The 20,043-nt window shown below is 55.7% G+C and overlaps 2 protein-coding genes across 2 annotated transcripts; one reads left to right on the forward strand and one right to left on the reverse strand.

Moving 5' to 3' along the window:
* Positions 1–6,568: 6,568 nt before the first annotated feature.
* Positions 6,569–7,100, forward strand: GAST (gastrin). The gene is made up of 2 exons (XM_049636100.1): positions 6,569–6,828; positions 6,951–7,100. Exons 1-2 carry the CDS (start codon positions 6,618–6,620, stop codon positions 7,052–7,054), a joined length of 315 nt encoding a protein of 104 aa, XP_049492057.1. The 5' UTR covers positions 6,569–6,617; the 3' UTR covers positions 7,055–7,100.
* Positions 7,101–12,541: 5,441 nt separating this feature from the next.
* Positions 12,542–19,765, reverse strand: HAP1 (huntingtin associated protein 1). The gene is given in 10 exon segments (XM_049638177.1): positions 12,542–13,425; positions 14,396–14,484; positions 14,619–14,753; positions 15,521–15,750; positions 16,019–16,097; positions 17,063–17,276; positions 17,371–17,516; positions 17,649–17,795; positions 18,160–18,254; positions 19,291–19,765. Coding segments are annotated over 10 exon segments (2,160 nt in total). The 3' UTR covers positions 12,542–12,875.
* Between the last annotated feature and the right edge of the window lie 278 nt (positions 19,766–20,043).

A 20,043-nucleotide genomic window follows, 5' to 3' on the forward strand; every position in this document is an offset into this window, starting at 1 on the left:
GGCTGCGCTCTGTTCTGAAGGCTCTGGGTTTGAACCCGTTTCCAAGCTCTTCCAGATTGTTGGCTGAATTCAGTCCTTTGCGGTCCTAGGACCTTGGCTGGGGACCTCTCTCAGCTCCTTAAGGCCACCTGCGCTTCTCGGCCTGTTGCCCTCCCCCTCCCACCTCCAAACCGGTGAGGGTGGGTAGAATCCTCCTGGGTCCTCAAATATCTGATTCATTCTTCAGCAGCATCACTTCTGCCTTTAGGCAAAGGACATTCGAGCCAGAGAACATTTTTTTTATGTTTATCTATTTTGAAAGAGAGAGTGTGTGAGCAGGGGAGGGGCAAAGGGACAGAGAATCCCAAGCAGGCTCCACGCGCTCAACTCAAGGAGCCCGACCCAAGGTTGGATCTCACAACCGTAAGATCATGACTTGAGCTGAAATCAAGAGTGGGATGGGCACTCAACCGACTGAGCCACCCAGGCGCCCCCAGCCAAAGAACATTTTAAGGGCTTATCTGATTAAATTGGGCGCACTCAGGGGCGCCTGGGTGGCTCAGTTGATTGAGCATCTGACTCCGGCTCAGGTCACGATCTTGTGGTTTGAGCCCCATGTCGGGCTCTGTGCTGACAGCTCAGAGCCTGGAGAGTGCTTCAGTTCTATCTCCCTCTCTCTCTGCCCCTCCCCTACTCACACTCTGTCTCTGTCTCAAAAAAGTAAACATTTAAAAAAATAAATTAAAAAAAATTGGGCCCACCCAGACAATCCAGGATAAGCTCCCTACTTCAAAGTCTATAATTACATCTGCAAAGTCCTTTTGCCATGTAACCTCATATATTCCCAGGTCCCAGGAGTCGGGCTGTGGACGTCTTTGGGGGATGATTATTCTGTCCTCCACACCCCTCCTGGGAGGAGAAAGATGCCAGAACTAGGAATTTCAGGCCCAGATCTCCTTGGTCCTGTAAACTCAGGACAGGGATTGCTTCACCTGGCTGAGCCTTGGTTTCTTCACCTGTGGAACAGGGACACACTAGTCCTTACATCCAAGGACCATGGTGAAGAACAACTACGTTTATTCATGCAGAGAGCTTATCAGCCCAGCACACAGCATTGTCACTCTTGTGAGAACAAGGACGGGGCCCACAGGGAGAGGGAGGGAGCTGGCTCCAAGGTCTGGGATATGGTCTTCAATTTGGTAGACTCAGAAACTGGATTTTCTGGTCGCCCAGCTAGTCAAAGTGTTGGAGCCAGGAGTCCCCTCTGGCCTCACCAGTTCCAAAATCGTCCATACATCAGTCGGTGCTGGCCTCTGAGAGATTCAGCTTCCACAGATTCCATCCCTGCCACCTCCTGCGGGTGCAGCCCAGGACAAGTGTCCCTCTGAGTCATAGCCAGCGGGAGGGAAAACCTTAGATTCACACACGGTGCTTTTTAGGGAATCACCCTCCATAAGCCTTGGGAAAGGAGGAGTTCTGTGATGTGTGCAAAGTGTGTGCACAGACCTTGTGACCTCTCCCCTTCACAGCAGCCCTCTGAGGTAGGAATGAATGATTCCCATTTCGCAGATGAGGCTAACTGAGGCCCGAAGAGGATACAAACTCACGATGTTCTAGGCACTGTGCATGTTGTTTTCTGCACATCACCTTCACAAGACTCTCCCCCCGCCCCCAACCCACACACACCCAAGTTATTTTCCTCATTTCTTGGAGAAGAAAATAGCTCAGAGGAGGAGAGATCTGCCCAAAGCTCAACATCTGGAAAAGGGTGGGGCCAGGAAACCCTTTTCTTTCCCATTGGACATGATTCCCGGGAGGGCAGAACATGCAGTTTGGTGATTATGAGCACCCTGGGGGGAGTGCTGTCTCTCCACTCGGGGCAGAGCCCCCCCTGCTTGCCCGCCAGTGCCCGCAGTCGCCTGTTGAGTGGGATACACAAATCTGTTTGGTGCTGTCCCCAGCTGGTGTGACCAGCCTGTGAAGAAGAACCGGGGAGGGAGGGGGGGTGGGCATAACCCCCTCCACAGCACAAGTCTTGGGTTCTGGTGCAACCAAGGCTCTGCGGAAAGCTTCTCATTTCTTGTCACCATGGCAACACGAATGTCTCCATGCCTCTCTCGTGTGAACAGAGCTGCTCCCCATGCCACCCTGTCTCCCAAGGCCCCTCAAAGGCCCCTCTGCCTCTAAGATTCTGGTTTCGATTAATTGCCACCAATACCTGCACTGGGTTTGTCATTTTCACTTATTCCATCCGCTGAGTCACTGAGCCCTGCTCTGAATTAGAGTGGTTATTCACCAGAACATTCTGCTCGCTCGTTGCCATGGACACCTCCCAGCCTGCTTCATCACCTGTTAATTTCTCAGCAAGGCTGGCTGTGAGCGTGGGTACCACTGCCCCTTATCCAGGACCCAACGGGCATCAAAACTCCCCCGGAAAAGGAGGGGCCATGATGACGCATGAACAACAGCTAAATCTCTAATGCCAACTGTGGAAAAATCAAAAACAGCCTAGAGCTACTTACATCTGTCCAAACCAGGTCAAGGTGGCAATTCATCAAATAAGTCAACAAGCACACTATTTGGTTTTCTGGCATATCTTGGGCAAACTCTTTAGTCTCTTTGCTAACCACTTTAGGATGTATTTTTAGGGACACCTGGGTGGCTCAGTTGGTTAGTCATCCGATTCCGGTTCAGGTCATGATCTCGAGGTTTGTGGGTTCGAGCCCCATGTCGGGCTCTGTGCTGACAGCTCAGAGCCTGGAGCCTGCTTTGGATTCTGTCTCTCTCTCTCTCTCTCTCTCTCTCTCTCTCTCCCCCCGCCCCCCTCCACTGCTCATGCACTCTCTCTATGTCTCTCTCAAAACTAAACATTTTTTAAAAAAAATTTTTAAAGATGTATTTTTAGGGGTGCCCGGGTGGCTCGGTCGGTTGAACGTCTGACTTCAGCTCAGGTCATAATCTCACAGCTTGTGAGCTCGAGCCCCGCATGGGGCTCTGTGCAGACAGCTCAGAGCCTGGAGCCTGCTTCAGATTCTGTGTCTCCCAGTCTGTCTCCCCCTAACCCACTCACATTCTGTCTCTGTCTCTCTCAAAAATAAATAAACGTTAAAAAAAAAAAAGATGTCTTTTTATATTGAAAGGTGGTGAGTGCATTATGCAGATTGCTATCTTCCCTTGAAAATGAAAGGAGGGAGTCTCCACGTATAGGGGCCTGAAGCAACTGCCCCTGGGAGGGGGTTTCCAAGAGGCAGGGGATAAAGGGCAGACCTGGGATTGAGAGGAGCTGCAAGCTGAATCCAGCCAGCACAGAGGGCACAAATGGGGGGGGAGGGTGGAGAGGGGTACACTCAGGATTTTCCAGGCAAAGGAGGTGAAGAGGCAACCAGGATGCAGCCCCCAGGCAGAGCGCGGGGCCATCAGCCCACGGCCCATTGCCCCCAATAACTACCTCACGTCCTGTTTGCAGAGCCCGGCAGGGGGACAGGGGATCAATACATCACCCGACATCCACACACTCCCTGCTCTTCAAACACCAATGTACGGAGAAATACGCTTCCCCTGAATCCAAGGTCACTAGGGGCATCTGTCTCATCTGCCCCCCAGTTGGACATACCGGAGGGATGATGCACACCAGGACTGTGACCCCAAGGACTGGGCACGGGGGCGGGGGGGAGTGGGCACTGCTCCCGACCCCAGGGAGCCTGTCTCCTGCCTGCCCTCATGCCCAGCTGAGGAAATGCCTGCACCCTGCACCTGCCCCCACCGCTAGGAGGTCAACTCCCCTCCCTTCCCCCATGAGATGACTGATTGAATGATGGGGTAGGGCAGGGGCGAGGTACCTGTGCCCACCCCCTTTTGTCTTGCTGCGGGGGGAGGCTGACCTCATGGGGGTTTGGGAGGGGCCATGAGGGCTTTAAAAGGTAGGGCTGGAGCACCAAGTAGCACAAAGCACGGAAAGGAACCAGGCTGGCTATAGCATCACCAACCTCCCGGCTCTGCAGGTGAGAGCACCCAGGAGGGGGAGGAGAGTCTCTGCAGGTGAGACCACCCAGGAGGGGAGGAGAGAGTCGGGGAGAGGGCTGATGGGACGTCTCCCTGCCCCAAAGGACCAGGCTCACGCCTCGGTGTCTCCAGGGCCACCACCCTCCTCTCAGCTCAGGGCCGGACTAGGTCTCAGCTCTAGAACCCACCCTGGAGTGCCCTTTCCTCTCCTGCTGCTTCAACTGGGGCCCTGCCCTGCCCCTCTGCCTCCATGCTCACCCCAGTCCTGCAAGGTGAGAAGGACAAAGGCTATTCTCCCATTTCCAGGTGAAAAAACTGAGGCCCAGAAGGAGAAGTGACTGGCCAAAGTCACACCAATCATAGGGCAGGGCTGGAACTGGAACCCAGGGCTTCTGGGTTCCATCTCAAGCTCTTTCCTACACCAGCACTGTCTGAAAGAACTTCCCATGATGATGGGGATTGTATCTGCACCATCCAATGTGGTACCCACCAGCCAAAGGTGCACCAGAAAGGAGGCTAGTTCAAAGAAGGAGTTTTTAATTTTAATTAATTTAAATGTAAAGAGCCATATGTGGCTAGTAGCTACCATGTTGGACAATAACGTGGCTAACCTTGCTTCTTAAGCAGCAAGAACCCTTTCTCCTTCAAAGGAAATCTAACACAGATCTCCACGATGACAAACAGATAAAAGCAGTATTTTATTCATAGAAATGCATCCCTCGAGGGTAACATTTTTATAATATACTTCTGATGAAGCCAATCAGAACAATGAGGCAGAAAGAACACAAATGCTAAGAAGAGAGTTTTAGATGTGAATTTCATTTTTTTATTTTATTTTTCAATGTTTAGTCATTTTTGGGAGAGAGCGAGCATGAGCGGGGAAGGGGCAGAGAGAGAAGGAGACAGAATCCGAAGCAGGCTCCAGGCTCCGAGCTGTCAGCACAGAGCCTGAGGCAGGGCTTAAACTCACGAACGCTGAGATCATGACCTGAGCCAAAGTGGGACACTTAACTGACTGAGCCACCCAGGTGCCCCTAGATGTGAATTTTAGACTCATTTGAGGATCCAGTTTATTTCTGTATGATAGTTTCCCCCCCAACTCAGGTCATGCTGACACACAGGTGCAAGTGGTAACTGCTTAACTTTTTACAAAGATTTTTTAAGTTTATTTTTGAGAGAAAGAGAGAGAGAGCGCGCGAGAGAGAGAGAGAGAGAGAGAGAGCGAGCCTGAGTGGGGGAGGGGCTGAGAGAGAGAAGACAGAGAATCCCAAGCAGGCTCCGTGCTACCAGCACAGAGCCCCATGCAGGGCTCGAACCCATGAACCATGAGACCATAAAAAAATCAAAAGCCAGGGGGCGCCTGGGTGGCTCAGTCGGTTGGGCGGCCGATTTCGGCTCAGGTCATGATCTCGCGGTCGGTGAGTTCGAGCCCTGCGGTCGGTGAGTTTGAGCCCCGCGTCGGGCTCTGTGCTGACAGCTCAGAGCCTGGAGCCTGTTTCAGATTCTGTGTCTCCCTCTCTCTGACCCTCCCCCGTTCATGCTCTGTCTCTCTCTGTCTCAAAAATAAATAAACGTTAAAAAAAAAAAAATCAAAAGTCAGATGCTCAACAAAGTGAGCCCCCCAGGTGCCCCTTAACTTTTTTTAACAGCTTAATTTTTAACTGCTTAATTACAATCACACAATATTCCTCTTAAGCAAAAATGGCAGGAGAACTTTCCTTCCGAGGGCTGCACAGAATCGGTGGAACCCGACCACACAGTGAATACACCGATGGTCTCCAAAGAGATAACCATACCGTGCTGTCTGGAACGCACGCTTTGGTATCACTATTTAAAAGTTCACTTTAGGGGTGCCTGGGTGGCTCAGTCGGTTGAGCATCTGACTCTGGATTTAGGCTCAGGTCATGATCTCAGGGTTGTGGTGTGGAGCCCGGCACTGGGCTCCACCCTCAGCATGGAGCCTGCTGAAGATTCTCTCTCTCTCCCCCTCTCTGTCCCTCTCCCCTGCTCGTTCTCTCTTTCTCTCTCTCGAAAATTAAAAAAACAAAAACAAAAACAAAAAAAACACGTTTAGCGGCACCTGGGTGGCTCAGTCGGTTAAGCGTCTGAATTCAGCTCAGGTCATGATCTCACGGTTTATGAGTTCGAGCCCTGCGTCGGGCTCCATACTGACAGCTCAGAGCCTGGAGCCTGCTTCAGATTCTGTGTCTCCCTCTCTCTCTCTGCCCCTCCGCAACCCCCCCCAAAAAATAAATAAACATTAAAAAACTTTTAATAAAAACATGAAAGTTCACTTTAAATTATGAGATGTAAACATCCACAGGACCACTCACATGGCCTCAAATTCTGCAGAAGTTTGGAAACCGTTGCTCTAAGTTGTAAATTCCTTGGAGAAAAGCCACTGTTGTAATTAGGGTGGGTGAGGAGGAAAAGGGCAGGGCTTGGGAGTTGCAGGGAGCAGGGGTTGCGCAGCTGGCAGGAACTGGAAAAGCGAACTGAGGACCAGCCCACAGCCCCACACGGCGCTGCACCTGCCAGCAGGGAGGCACCTAGAGTCCATCTGGTCCAGGCCCCTGCCTTTGGGTGCCTAGCCGGCTCCACCTTTCAGCCCCGCCCCTCTTTCCTTTGCAGACAAGATGCAACGACTGTGTGTGTGCGTGCTGATCTTGGCACTGGCTCTGACCGCCTTCTCTGAAGCTTCCTGGAAGCCCCGCTCCCAGCTGCAGGATGCACCCTCGGGTCCAGGGGCCAACAGGGGCCTGGAACCACATTGGCTGAACCGGCTGGGCCCGGCCTCTCACCACCGACGGCAGCTAGGGCTCCAGGGTCCCCCACAGCTGGTGGCAGGTAGGAGCTGTGACGGCCATCCCTGCTTGCCTCACCCAGCCAGGGTTGGCCCTGGCCTTGGTTTCTAGTGGCTTAGATGTCCTTCCCATATGCTCACGTCCTCTCCCACCTCTGACCCTCAGACCTGTCCAAGAAGCAGGGACCGTGGCTGGAGGAAGAAGAAGCAGCATACGGATGGATGGACTTCGGCCGCCGCAGTGCAGAGGACGGGGACCAACATCCCTAGAACGGAGCTTCAGAGCCCAGCCTCTCCCAGCCCAGCCCAGCCCAGCCCCATGAAAAAACAATCAAAATAAACTAGCTTCCAATGGATCACATTGTGTCAAGTGTGGGGCAGGAGAGGGGAGTTGGTGGAGACACGGTTGAGGCAACAGAGAGAACGGAGAACCCTCTTGGGGACGGGGACCCATGACTCATTCTTCTCGGTATCCCCAGAGCCTAACATTGAATGAGAATCTACTCGTGCAGGTGGAAAACAGTGGTAGGGTCACAACCAGAGTCCTCTTTCTAAAAGAGAAATCAAACTGCGCCACTCCAGGTTTTCACCTTCCAATGCCTCCTGCTGCACTTAGAATCAAACCTAAACTCCTTGTCGAAGTCCTAGGTCAGCCCTGCTGTCCCCATGGCAGGTGCCAAGTGTCTTCCTCCTCTCTCCCTTTCCCTTCCTTACACAATGCACCAAGCTCATTCCTGCTCAGAACCTTCGTCCTTGCTGTTCCCTGTGCCTGGAAGGCTTTTCCCAGGCATAAACGTGGCTGGCTCCCCTTTTTCTCCCTAGGTCACATCCTGTCATTGTTTTGTATGTTAGTTTATTGTCCGCCTCCCCCACTTAGAAGGGAGACTCTGTAAGAGTGTGGATCCCACATCCCTCCTCTCTGCTGTATCCCGTTCCAAGAATAGGGGGTTATCCAATAAGTATCTGTCACATTGGCGGGTGAGTGGCTGCTACAGGCGTTGTTGACGTTTCGCCCGTATTCCCCTCACTGTTCTGAGCCCATGGGCAACATCCTTCCACACGCACCCTCGATGGGAGGATAAATACCCTAGTTCCCTCATCCCTTGGGCAGGATAATTCCGTCTCCCCAAATTCCAGAATCCCCCTGCAGGACCGAGCTCAAGGCTCTCCTTTGTTCACGTGCATCCCTTCCCCATCTCACACCCTCGTGGTCCCACTTGAGATCACCACCCAAATAAACCACTCACACTCAAATCCTTATCTCCAAGTCTGCCTCGGGGCAGGGCGGGGTGTGTGTGAGGGGCCCTCCTCTGAAAACAGAGGGTTTTAGGAAACAACACACTCATCTTGGGATTCTAAAATGTGATCCTTCACTAGCCAGCCCCCTTTGCAGGGTGCTGGTAACCGCTGGAGTGTTGTGGCAACACCACTACCAAATTCTCATCCCGGTGAATCAGGATGGGGCACACGTGGAAGAAGGAGCACTGGCTTATGCAACTGGCTTCTCGCTCCAGCGCTGGAGAGAGAAGAGGGGGGGGTGCTTTTGGCCGTGGCATTGATTGGCTACCGTTAATCATCAGAGAATCTCTGGAGGAAGAAAATGTTAGGCGCAGGTTAGCCAGCCATTAACTCAAGCCCAAGATCTGAATGTAAGAGTGCAGATAACAAAGGAAGCCAAAATTGGAAGCCCAGCAAGTCTCCCCCGTTAAAGTCCTAGAATGAGAGGCATCTGGGTGGCTCGAGTAGTCAAGCGCCTGGCTCCTAGTTTCGGCTCAGGTCATGATCGCACGGTTTGTGGGTTCAAGCCCCTGGTCCAGCTCCATGCTGACAGTGCAGAGCATGCTTGGAATTTCTCTTTTTACCTCTCTCTCTCTCTCTCAAAAGTAAATAAATAAACTTTTTTTTTTTTTTTAAGTCATAGAATGAAAGGCATGAGACCACGACACCTTGCATGGGACATCTGAGAAGATTCCCTTAAGAATTTTGAACTCCTAGGGTCCCCTCGTGACTCAGTCCGTTAAGCACCTGACTTTGCCTCAGGTCATGATCTCGCTGCTTGTGAATTCGAGCAAGCACCCCTGTCAGGCTCTGTGCAGACAGCTCGGAGCCTGGAGCCTGCTTCAGATTCTGTGTGTGTGTGTGTGTGTGTGTGTGTGTGTCCCTCTCTCTGTCCCTCCCCCACTTGCTCTCTCTCTCGCTCTCGCTCAAAAATAAATAAACATTAAAAAAAAAAGAATTTTGAATTCCTGGGGTGCCTGGGTGCCCCGTTCAGGTAAGTGTCTGACTCTTGGTTTCAGTTCAGGTCATGATCTCATGGTTCATGAATTCAAGCCCTGCATTGGGCTCTGTGCTGACACCATGGAGCCTGCTTGGGATTCTCTGTCTCCCTCTCTCTCTGCCCTTTCCCTGCTCATGCTCTCTCTCTCAAAAATAAGTAAATAAACAGAAGAAAAAAAAAAGAATTTTGAACTCCTATGTTCTCTTCCAGGGATTTAGTGTTAAGGACTTGGGCTTTTTTTTTTTTTTTTTTGGGTACCATAATGAGTTTTATGTATAATTAGACCCTATCTTCTTCCGCATAATGTCTTAGTGTCTTTTTGCCTCCCAGCATTCTTTATCAAGAGTGGGGAAGGTGAGGTCTACTTTGTTTAAACCTGGAAAACCTTGGGGTTCCCGGGTGGCTCAGTCAGTTGACCATCCAACTGTGGCTCAGGTCATGATCTTAACAGTTTGTGAATTCAAACCCCACATCGGGGGGGCGCCTGGGTGGCTCAGTCGGTTAAGCGTCCGACTTGGGCTCAGGTCACTATCTCGCGGTCCGTGAGTTCGAGCCCCACGTCGGGCTCTGTGCTGACAGCTCAGAGCCTGGAGCCTGCTTCAGATTCTGTGCCTCCCTCTCTCTCTGACCCTCCCCCGTTCATGCTCTCTCTCTGTCTCAAAAATAAAAACTTCAAAAAAAATTTTAAAAATATAGCGTGGCCATTTAAAAATATGCATTCCGGGGGCACCTGGGTGGCTCAGTCGGTTAAGCATCTGACTCTTGATTTTGGCCCAGGTCATGATCTCAACATTGTTGAGTTCGAGCCCCATGTTGGGCTCTGCGCTGACATTATGGAACCTGCTTTGGGATTCTCTCTCTCTCTCTCTCTTGCTTGTGCCCCTCTCCTGCTCATGCTATCTCTCAAAATAAATAAATAAACTCTTAAAAATATATATCCACTCCAGCATGTACTGTCCATATTCCACTGAAAGCACTGGTATTTTGTACCAGGGGGCTTTCCTCTCCCACGTACAGGGCACAGAACACAACATGTTAATGCCCCCAAGACTGCCAGACACAAATGTCAGCTGGGCGAGGCATGCCCAGCGTCCTCCCTCTTTGGGTGGGGTCCATCTCAGTGGGTCCCAAACTTTAGTATGCATGTGCCTTCCCCGGGGTCCTTGTTACCATGGAGATTCTGACTCTTTGGGTCTGGGGTGGGACCTAAGAATCTGCATTTCTGACAAACTTCCAGGAGATGTGGGTGACGCTGGTCCACAGACCACACCTGAGTAGCAAAAGGCTACACTTCTTCCCAGAGATCCCTGTAGGGTTAGCCTCGGTGCCTAGCACTCCCTTTCATTAGCTTTCCTTCCGTTCTCAATTCCCCACTGTCCCCAAGAGTGATTCCTGGATCATCTCCCAAACTACTTGTTTTCAAATGCTGCTCCAGGTCTGATTCCAGGTCTGAGGGACGTTTACCTAAGACAGTGGGTGATTCTCGCCCGTGCCTTTCCCCTCACAGGCAGGGCACTGGGCCAGAGTCCCTGGAGCAGAAAAACAGGGAAAGGAGCCTGTCTGAGCATGAGCTCCAGAGGCCTGAGGGCCTGCGTTCACATCCCAGTTCTGCAACTAGCTGTTAGACCCGCCGGGGCCTGTTTCATCCTCTAATAACCATTTACCAGATCACCCACCACCCCCCAGGGGTTGTTGATATGACTAAGTAATGCATTTAACAAAAGTCCATGGCACATGATTCAGTATTGGAGCCCATCCTCTTTCTACAACTTTGCCCCAGCAAAGCTGCATGCAGGGGCACACATACATGCACACATGCTCCCAGAGAAAGACACTGGAGTCCAGGCCAGGTAGTGCACAGGTCCTTTATTTCCTGCACCAGCAGGTGCACAGGCTGACAAGTGAGCAACAGGAGAGTGAGCAACACAGCAGGAACAGAGCCAGACTGAAGTGGGCAGGAGGTGGGGGAGCCCAGACTCCAGCTGTTTAGGAGTAAAGAGTGGGAAAGGGCAGAACATCTAGAATGAAGAAAGGAGAGGCACAGAGGACTGAGGGGAGGACCAGGGGGAAGGAGCAATGGGCAGGGAGCCTGGACACATGGGCCACAGGCAGGGAGATGGGGGCGGGGCGGGAGGAGGCCCCCAGTGGGCGGAGGGACCCCTCACCCACACACAGAGATACTCTTGGTTACCAACAGTAGTTAGGGACTGAGAAGAAAGGACCAAGAATGGAGGAAGAAGGCCAGGTCCCTAAAAGTCAGCAAGGACTCAGGGGCCACCTTTAACTTGAGGCTCAAGGGCCTGTCGTTAGAAAGGTAGTCAGAACACCTTCCTACACCAGTGTCTGAGCCCCACCCCCAGCTCAAAGCCAGGTCTGGCAGCAGACAGACCTCGCCTCAGGCACCCCCATCCCCTGGACTACCATGTGACCCCAGGCCCAGCAACCTGAACTAGCTTTTGCACCAGCTGCAAAGGGTCGAGGCTTGGGTCCTCAAGCCCCAGCCCAGGTTCATGGGGACAGAAGGCAGGCCAGTGACAGACAGGGGGGTCCTGTTTGGGAGGATGGGAAGGAGGGTCTGGGGTAGGTGGGACTTGGCCAAGCAGCTGAAGGAGGGGCCTCAGGCTGTCTGTGGGGCCTCTGCAGGCTGCTGGGAACCAGCAAAGCCTGGAAGAGAAGGGAGGGGTAAACTGAGGGCTTGGACAGCAGGCAGGGGCCGAGGCCTTGTCGCTGTATCAGAAAGACAGCCGTGATTGATAGTTTTACAGGCTGCCCACTGGCTGGCCAAAGAGGTCACCGTTCAGTTTCCAAACTGCACAACCTTACACGGTGACCCTGATGAGGCTGCCCAGCAGTGACCAAGCGGCCACTGGAGTGGGGGCAGCCCACCCATGCCGGTGAGGCTACAAATTTCACGGCTGATGAGCAGGTCAGGCAGGCACCAGGACAGGGTCAGAGGGGAGGGACAGGCCAGGAAAAGTCATTCTGGCATAGCAGTGAGGAGAACAGGCTCAGACCCACTCCAGCTAAGTGATCTTAAGTTCTTAAGTTCTTAAATGATCTTAAGTTCTTACTTAAGTTCTCCAAACCTCAGTTTTCTCACCTAACAAAGGGCTGGTAACAGCTACCTTCAGGGGTGTGAGGACTAAAGGAAACAATGCCAGTCACTAAATCACCTTTGGTGTCTCTGTGAGCTCCTTGAAGGCAGGGCTCACACTCAGCAGGTGCAGCTCCCCAAGCTTTGGGGCTTCCAGCTGGGGAAAGGAGACCCTGACCCACCCCCCGGCACCCTGGAGACCTAGCCCATCTTCAGACTCATCCAGGGGGCTGGTCCAGCTGTGACCCTTGCTGGCAGAGACCTTTGTCCCAGTGGCCTGGGTGGCCCCAGAACACCCCTCTTCCTCCCAGGCCCTGGGAGGATGGTTGGCCCAGTCCTCCTCCAGCCTCTGAAAGGGCTGGGTCAGCACCCTGGACTGCTGCTCTGATCCGCTCCCTGTACCTGTTGCTGTCACTACTGCAGGGCTGGGAAGCCTCGGGGATCGGGTGGCAGAGTGGGAGACAGGGAGAAGGGGACAGCAGAGACGGGAAGCAGAGGCACAGTAGGGGGCTGCAGTCCTGGTCATGACTTTCAGCCCAGACCCCCAGGAGAAAAAGGGGTAGAGATCTGGAATCCTAAGCAAATTCCACATAAATGAGCCCTGGGGCCATAGTTCCCACTGAAGGAACCTGGAGGTGCCTATCCAAATGATATGCAAATTCCATGCAAATCATCACACTGGGTGAGGCCAAGCTGGGGTAAGTGAGCATTTGGGGGGCTCACCTACCCTCACCTTTCATTGATGATCTGTAGCTGGTCTGGCTGGCCGGAGGGAGGCCCCTGTGGGAGCACTCACCTTTCTGGAGCATCTTCGGCCTCAGCTGCCGACTATAATGCGCATCCAGCCAGTTAGCCAGTTGCTGGAAGACACGCTTCATGTTTAGGCGAGAGGGGCCCAAGCCGCTAGCCTCCAGCACCGAGGTCACTACGTTCCCCTGCGTTGCCTCATCCAGCTCTGGGTCCACCTCCTCCCAGGCCTCGGCCCCTTCAGACACCAGCTCTACCTCTTCTGTTGCCCCCTCCTCAGCTGACGCCACCTCTTCTGTGGCCACCAGTTCCTCCTCAGGCACCAATTCCTCCACAGGCACAAAATCTTCCGCCACAAAATCCTCTGCTGTCAGTAACCCCTTCTCAGCCTCTAAGCCCCAGTCTTGCTCTCGCACCTCACTGCAGCACAGCCTGTATCTGGGCAGGGAGACAGGAAAGTCTTTCTGTGCCCCTGAAGGCCAACCCCAGGCAGAGCCCCCAGCGCCCCCCTTCCACCTGCTCCTAGGACATCTCCAGCCACCAGGGTTGAGGAGCTCTCGTGCTCTCTGCCCCAGTCTACACATAGATCCAATGGCTACTCCTCAGTTCTGTCCCAACTAGGGAAAAAGGGAGCTGGGTTCCCGCCTCAAGGCTTCAAACACCCAGCCCAGGCACCAGGTAGGAAGGAGGGTCACCAAACACTGCACAAACCCTGCTTTCTCCTAGTACCCCCCACCCTGCTGCACAGAACAGACCGGCAAGGATAACAATATTCCTTCTGCTCCCCTCCATGATTTAACCTTTACAGCCCATCCCACAGCTAGTTGCCATAGGAACAAATCCATTTTAGTAAGGCTCAGACAGTTCAAGCCATTGGCCAAGGACACAGCCAATAAAGGGACCAAGTTGGGACTCGGTCCCAAATGTTTCCAGCTCCCAGGCCAGTGCTCCTTCACTCTCAGCCTCTGTCAAGGTGAAGGAAAGGCTTCGGTTCCCACCTGGAACAGCCTAAATCAGATGACCACCTATGGGGCAAGATTTGAAAGAAAAGGGAGCAGCCCCTTCCAGAACAACTCAACCCAGCCAGCCCAGAGCATAGGGCCTTCTCTAGGGCGGCAGGATTGCAGGTGGTTGTCTGACTGCTGAAAAGTGAGGGTGGTTGATGGGAGAGCCCCTAGCCAGCTTACCCCAGGTGTGACATCTCCTCCTTCTCAGTCTTCCCATGATTCCTTCAACAGAGAAAAGGGCTTTCACTGTCCCAAGGCAACATTAGCTGAAACCGCAAAGTCCCTGCGGGCCCCAACATGTGAAAAAGTCCTGGGGAGAAATGACGGGCCCAGACATGGGGACGGAGAAAAGGGTGGGGTGGGGGAGGGGCTGGGGCAGCTAACGAGGGGCGCCAGGAGTGAAGGAAGGTCAGAAGCAAACCCCCTCCCCACTCTGGGAAAGTGACTGTGGGTCAGGCAAGGGCCTGGGGGTCCCAGCAGCACACCTTTCCATAAAAAACACAGGGCCGGAGATAATCCTCATGGACCTTCTGAGCTCCTCAGCCAGGGCCTCCTGAAAACCAGGAAGGGCCTCCTGTGGTGGAGAAGGGGTATTACCAGGGGATCCCCACAGAACTCCAGCCCCTACTCCCAGGCACAGAAAGGAAATCAGCCAGCGGGGCTGAGGCACAAGCACACAGGCAAAAGCGGGCAGCGGGGGGTCCTCACCAGAGGTACGGCGTGTGTGAGGCGGGTGACAGGGTCAGTGGACCCCGGCGCTTGCTGGCGGAGGGTCTTCACCTCCTCCTGAGCCTGGGTCGGCATGCCCCCACGCTCCGTGTACTTCTCCCATAGGTCCTGCAGCTGGGAAGCCACTTGCAGATTCTGTTGGGACCCAGGCCCACCCAGCCCGCCCTTTCCCCAGGGGGCTAAGAGGCGAGAGGCCCAGACTCTGACACAGGGTGCCCCCAGGTAGGTCCCTGGACTCTACTCCACTCAGACACCACCTGCTAGGCCCCATGCCAGACGCTGAGGGTGTGCAAAGGGACAGACCCAGTCCCGGCTCAAGGAGCTTGTCCTCCCAGGAAAGTCAGGCAGCCGACCAAGGGCCCCGAGCTCCCTGCTCTGGGTCACGGTCTCTCGAGGACAGGGGCAGGAGCCAAGGGCAGTTTCACCTCATGCTGGAGCCGCATCTGGATTACTCTCTCCGAAGCCAGCTGCTGCTGCAACTTCTCAGTCTCAGCCCCATGCTGGAAAGACCCAAGACTGGTAAGCACCCCTCCCCCCAGGCCTCCCCACCACTTCCGACAGGTCTTCCCAGGCACATGGGTGAGGCTTTGGCAGCCCTTTAAGTAAGAAGTCACGTAGAGTGAGGCCACATAAGGCAGGAGAGTCATGCGGCCTGGTTCCTGGAACACGCTGTGACCCTCTCTGGGACTTGGTCCCCTCCCTGGGACAAGGAGGGGGAAGAATGAGGGCTCTCTGAGATCCCCTCCAACTCGGGACTCTGACGCAGAGAGGGGTCTGGGGCCTGGCCGAGCCAAAAGCCCCATGAGGTGAGGACAGGGAGGAGGGGGCTTGGGTGTGGCGGGGCCATGACAAGAGGGAGCCCTGGGCACACCTGGACGCACCAACTGGCAGCGTTGTTGCAGCTTCAGGACCTGGGCCCGCAGCTGGGTGACCTCCCTCTGCTACTGGTCCTGGGCCTCCCTCCTGAGCGCCAGCACCTCTGACAGCTCAGCCATCTGCTGGCTGGCCTCAGCTGGCGACAAGCAGGGACAGAAAGTCGGCTCCGACCCCCTTGGCCTCTGGGGACCAGTCTGGCCCTCCCACTGCCTCTGTCCACCCCGCCCCTCAGCTCCTGAGGGGGGGGGGCGGGGGCGGGGGGTCCGCCTTTGCAGGATTCGCCTTCCTCACTTGGTCTCCTTTCCGTAAATGTTAGTTAACTGACACGGAGCAAGGCCCTGGGTGACCAGTCTTCCAGGCCTGGTCCCAGCACACACGGGGCTCAAGTCTAGTGGGGAAAGTGATGGGCGAGGAAATCCTGCCAGTGCATAGGCTGGGCTCCAATGAAGCGAGTGCAATGGGCGCGCTGGGGGTCTCAGCTGTGACACCCTGTCCTGCCTTACGAGGTCTGCCTCTGCGGGGCAAGCGGGGCTCCGCCAGGCACAGAATGGCAAACAAGGCCCAGACAGGGGGTGGAGAGGCCTGGAAGCAATCACAAGACACTGGGAGGGCTCTGACGCTGGGGCTGGGGTGGGGGTTGAGGTTACCCTTTGGCCAATGGGAAACTTGGGGTTTTAGGCAGAGGATGACGTGGTCAGATTTGGTTTTAGGAAACTTATTTGGGCTGTGTGCAGAATGACCCGGAAGGGCAGCAATCCAGGCAGGGAGACCGGTTAAGACGGGGGGCCTGGGCTAGAGTCAGGGAGGTGAGGAGGAGAAAAGACACTTGAGCCTCTCTGAGGAGGTGGAAGCAACAGAACTTAGGGACCAGTTCCCATGCCAGGGACCTGGGGACCCGTGGGCCAACGGGGGAGCTGAGGAACTCAGGGGTAAGGAAGGTCAGGCCTGGGGGGAGGGGAACAGCATGAGTTCAGCCATCTTGTGTCTGCGGCTCACAGCCAGACCTGAGCTCCCCAGGGACCAATGCTATGCCTCCCTCTTCTTCATAAACACACAGTAGCAGCACAGCCCCTGGCCTGGCCCCGGTGCCTCAGCGCCTGATCTCTGGCAGCTCCCGGCTCCTTCCCTTCCTTGCTTCCAGGCCCCTTCTTCCTGTGCCCCAAATAACAAAAGGCCACAGGCTTAGAGGGACCCTGGGGCTTCTGTACAGCATTTTACAGGGTGCAGAAAGCACTTCCTCAGCTGTGCCTCTGGAAGGGTCCACAGTGCTGAGAGTACTCCTCCCCATGCTAACGACGGAGGTTCAGCGGGTCAAGGAACACCGTCCAAGCTCACACCGCTAAGAAATACCAGAGTGGGGACTCGAACTCAGGTCTCAAAACTCTGAGTTCTGAGTTCTTCCCCCCACCCCAAGTTACAACTTCACGTACAAAACTGCTCCACACAATCAAGGGGGTAGAGCTGAGAGGCCTGGAGGGAGGGAGAGAGGCAGGGGCAGGGGAGTCAACACCCCCTGGCCGTGGATGTGCCCTCTGTCCACCTGCTCAACTCCTCCTCAGCTGCTCGTTCTCCTCCTCCAGCAGCCTCAGCTGCTCCTGCAGGGCTTCCAGCTGCGGGCAGTTGTGCAGGACCTCCGTCTCCCACAGACAAGTCCTAGGAGTGAGAGCCACAGAAGCCAGGGGATAGGGGACCCAGGTCCCAGCCCACCCGGAGGATGCCCACCTGGGCTCGGTGTGGCGGTCTCCATTAGTCCCAGCAGCCCTGCCGGCAGGTGCACCGTCAGTGTTCCTGTTTGCACACAGGGAAACTGAGGCACAGAGAAGGGGCTGCCCAGGTGAAAAGGCAGGACACTCACGGCTCAGGGGCTCCATAGGAATGATAATACTGCTGCTCTTCCTCCTCCGGCTCCTCCTCCTCTTCTTCCTCCTCCTCCTCCTCAGAGTCTGAGTAGAGCTGAAGGAGGTCATCTCTCAAGCTCACCTGGTATCTGAGGTGTAAAATCTGGCAGTCAGGGAGAGGGGCCCCGTCGGAACGCAGGCAGGGGCGAGCACAGGTCCAGGCACGGGGCGGGGTGGGGGTGCTGTAGGTAGGTCTGAGATGGCACACTCCCTCCCCTCCTCCCTGCCCGGTTACGTCCTCCCTGGCTGAGCCCAGCATGGCTTCCAGTTTGCTGTGCTCCCCCATCAGAACACTGTTCTGTCTCACCAGGGACTGGCCAATGCGAGCCACAGTATTTAGGTCCTGCTCTCTCTGCAGAGGGACCCCCATCCACGGGGAATACTTTCCTGTTTTCTGGGCTCTCCCAGACAGGTGGGAGAAGCAAGGGAGTACACAGGGGTCAAAGGGAAGCCAGGCCACTAGGGGAAACCTTCCCCACACCCTAGTTTTCCAGGGTACTAGAAAAAAGTCTGCCATCGACACACTGTGGGGCCTGACTCAGCTTCCCCTTATGGAGAAGAGCACATCAGACCAGATGGCTCTACAAGCAATTCCGGCCTGGATATCCAGCATATATCTGCCTTCCATAAGAGGGACCCCTGGCTCGGCTCCCAGAGAAATAATCAAGCAGGAAAAAGACAAGGCTCCTACCCCTCCAGGGGAGAATGAAAACAGAGGCCTGGCTAAGGCTCAGGCTGGGCCGGACAGGGAAAGCAGTACCCAGCTTCTCTAGCAAATTTAACATCACTTTGACATCTTCTTGGGTGATCTCGGCTGGTGGGGGTTGGTCGGGGCACAGCGCTGCAAAAGCAGGAGTGGAGGCCAAGGTGGGAAAAGGGAGGACATACGCTACCCCACATCCCACTGTTTCCTGTCCGATCCTCAGTTCTCCCTCAACAAGAGTCAGCGACAAGAGAGCTCCCTTCCTGCCCCCACTATTCTCTCCAGACACCCCCAGTACCCAGCACTCCTTTCCCCTGCTCCCAGGGCCAAATGGGCTCTTTTGTGCCCTGGAGGGGTCTGGGTGAGGTCAAGGGATCACAGTCCTCCAAGCTCAGGTGGAAATTAGTTCTCAGGACGCCCAGGTCCCTGGTACCAGGGGAATGCAGGAGGCTAGCGACAGTACAGCCCCAGACTGACTCATCACCTCTTACCCGGAGGGCGCTCTCCGCCGACTGGAGCCTCATGGGTCATAAAACAGACGCAGTCACCCACCCTGCACCTGTTGCGTGTGGAGAGGCGGGAGAGACTTTTCCAGCACGCAGTAGGGGCTCCTGAGCCTCCAGACCTAATCCAGAGATCTCCCGCGACCCAGGAGAGGGTACAAGGGGAAGAAACCTGAGGCCCCGCCCACCCCGAGTCTGGGAAAAGCCGGGCTTCGACACCCGCAGCCAAAAGGTTGCCAAAACCTTCCCACCCACCTCCGCCCACCCACCTCCCGAGCTTGGTGCGGCGGGCGAGCACACGCTCAGAGCGAGCCTGGCAGCGCCCTCCCGCAGCCCCCCGCCCCTCTCCTGGAATTGCGGTTGACTGAGTAGGGCGGGGCAGGGGGGACCGTGAGAGTGCGCAGATCTGGGGAGCAACAGGCGCGCAGAGCCGGGCGGACGAGCGCGCTGGTGCGCCGACCTGACCCTCCGACAGCAATCAGGGGACGACAGAAGGTTGGAGAAGAAGGGCAAGAGGCGTCCGAACAGGCACCGCAGTGACAACGCAAGTGGGTGGAAGGGTGAGACTGAGTGCCAGAGGGGGCGGGGCGCCTGGAACCGACGCCCCCCCCCCCTTCTGCCTGCAAATACCCAGGTCCCACCCGCTCTGGGGTCCCGGGGACCCGGTTTACCTTCCTCCAGCTCCCGAATAAAGGCGGCGTGCTCGGGGCCCGACACCCCAGGCCGCCGTCCGATGTAGGCGGCCGGCGTCTTCCAGATGCCCGCCGCCTTCTCAGTCCCCAGGCCAGTGGCCCGGGGACCAAAGGGCCCTCGGAATATGAAGCGAGTCCACTGCGCGTCCGAGTTGCCGGGCCCAAACTGGGCATTCCGCTGGGCGGCGGCGAATGCGGACGCGCGCGGTGTTCTTGTCGGGGATCCAGCCTTGGAGGTCGGGCGAGCTCCGGCGGGGGCGGGTCCCGAGACGGATGGGGATCTGGATCCCGTTCGCGGTCCTTCAGTCAGTGCCTGCGCAGGGGCGGGTGCAGGCTGCGCTGAGGGCTCTGGAGCGGAATGGGCTGCGGGTGGGGGTGCGGGGGTGACTCCCGCTGGAGCCCGGGTTCTGAAGCGCTGCCCCACGAGGCCTTGCCCGGGCTCTTTCGGGCGCATCTTGAGTCCGCAGTCTGCTGCCGCAGCCCCGCCTTTATAACCTGCGCCTGGAGTGCTCGCCCGCCGGCCCGTACCACGCGCGGGAGGGGGCAGCCAGGGAGCAACCAGTGGTGCCCGGGACTGGGAGTCGCGCGCGAGGGGACGGAGGTGGTGGAGCAGAGCGCAAAAAATCAGAACAAGGAGAGAGTCGAATGGCGGTTCCGGCCGGTTCCATGGGCTTGGTTCCGAGTGCAGGGTTTCTACTCTCCTCTCCACCTCCGGAGAATGGTTCTGCCCAA

The sequence above is a fragment of the Panthera uncia genome, chromosome E1 (assembly GCF_023721935.1).
Source record: "Panthera uncia isolate 11264 chromosome E1, Puncia_PCG_1.0, whole genome shotgun sequence".
NCBI lineage: Eukaryota > Metazoa > Chordata > Mammalia > Carnivora > Felidae > Panthera > Panthera uncia.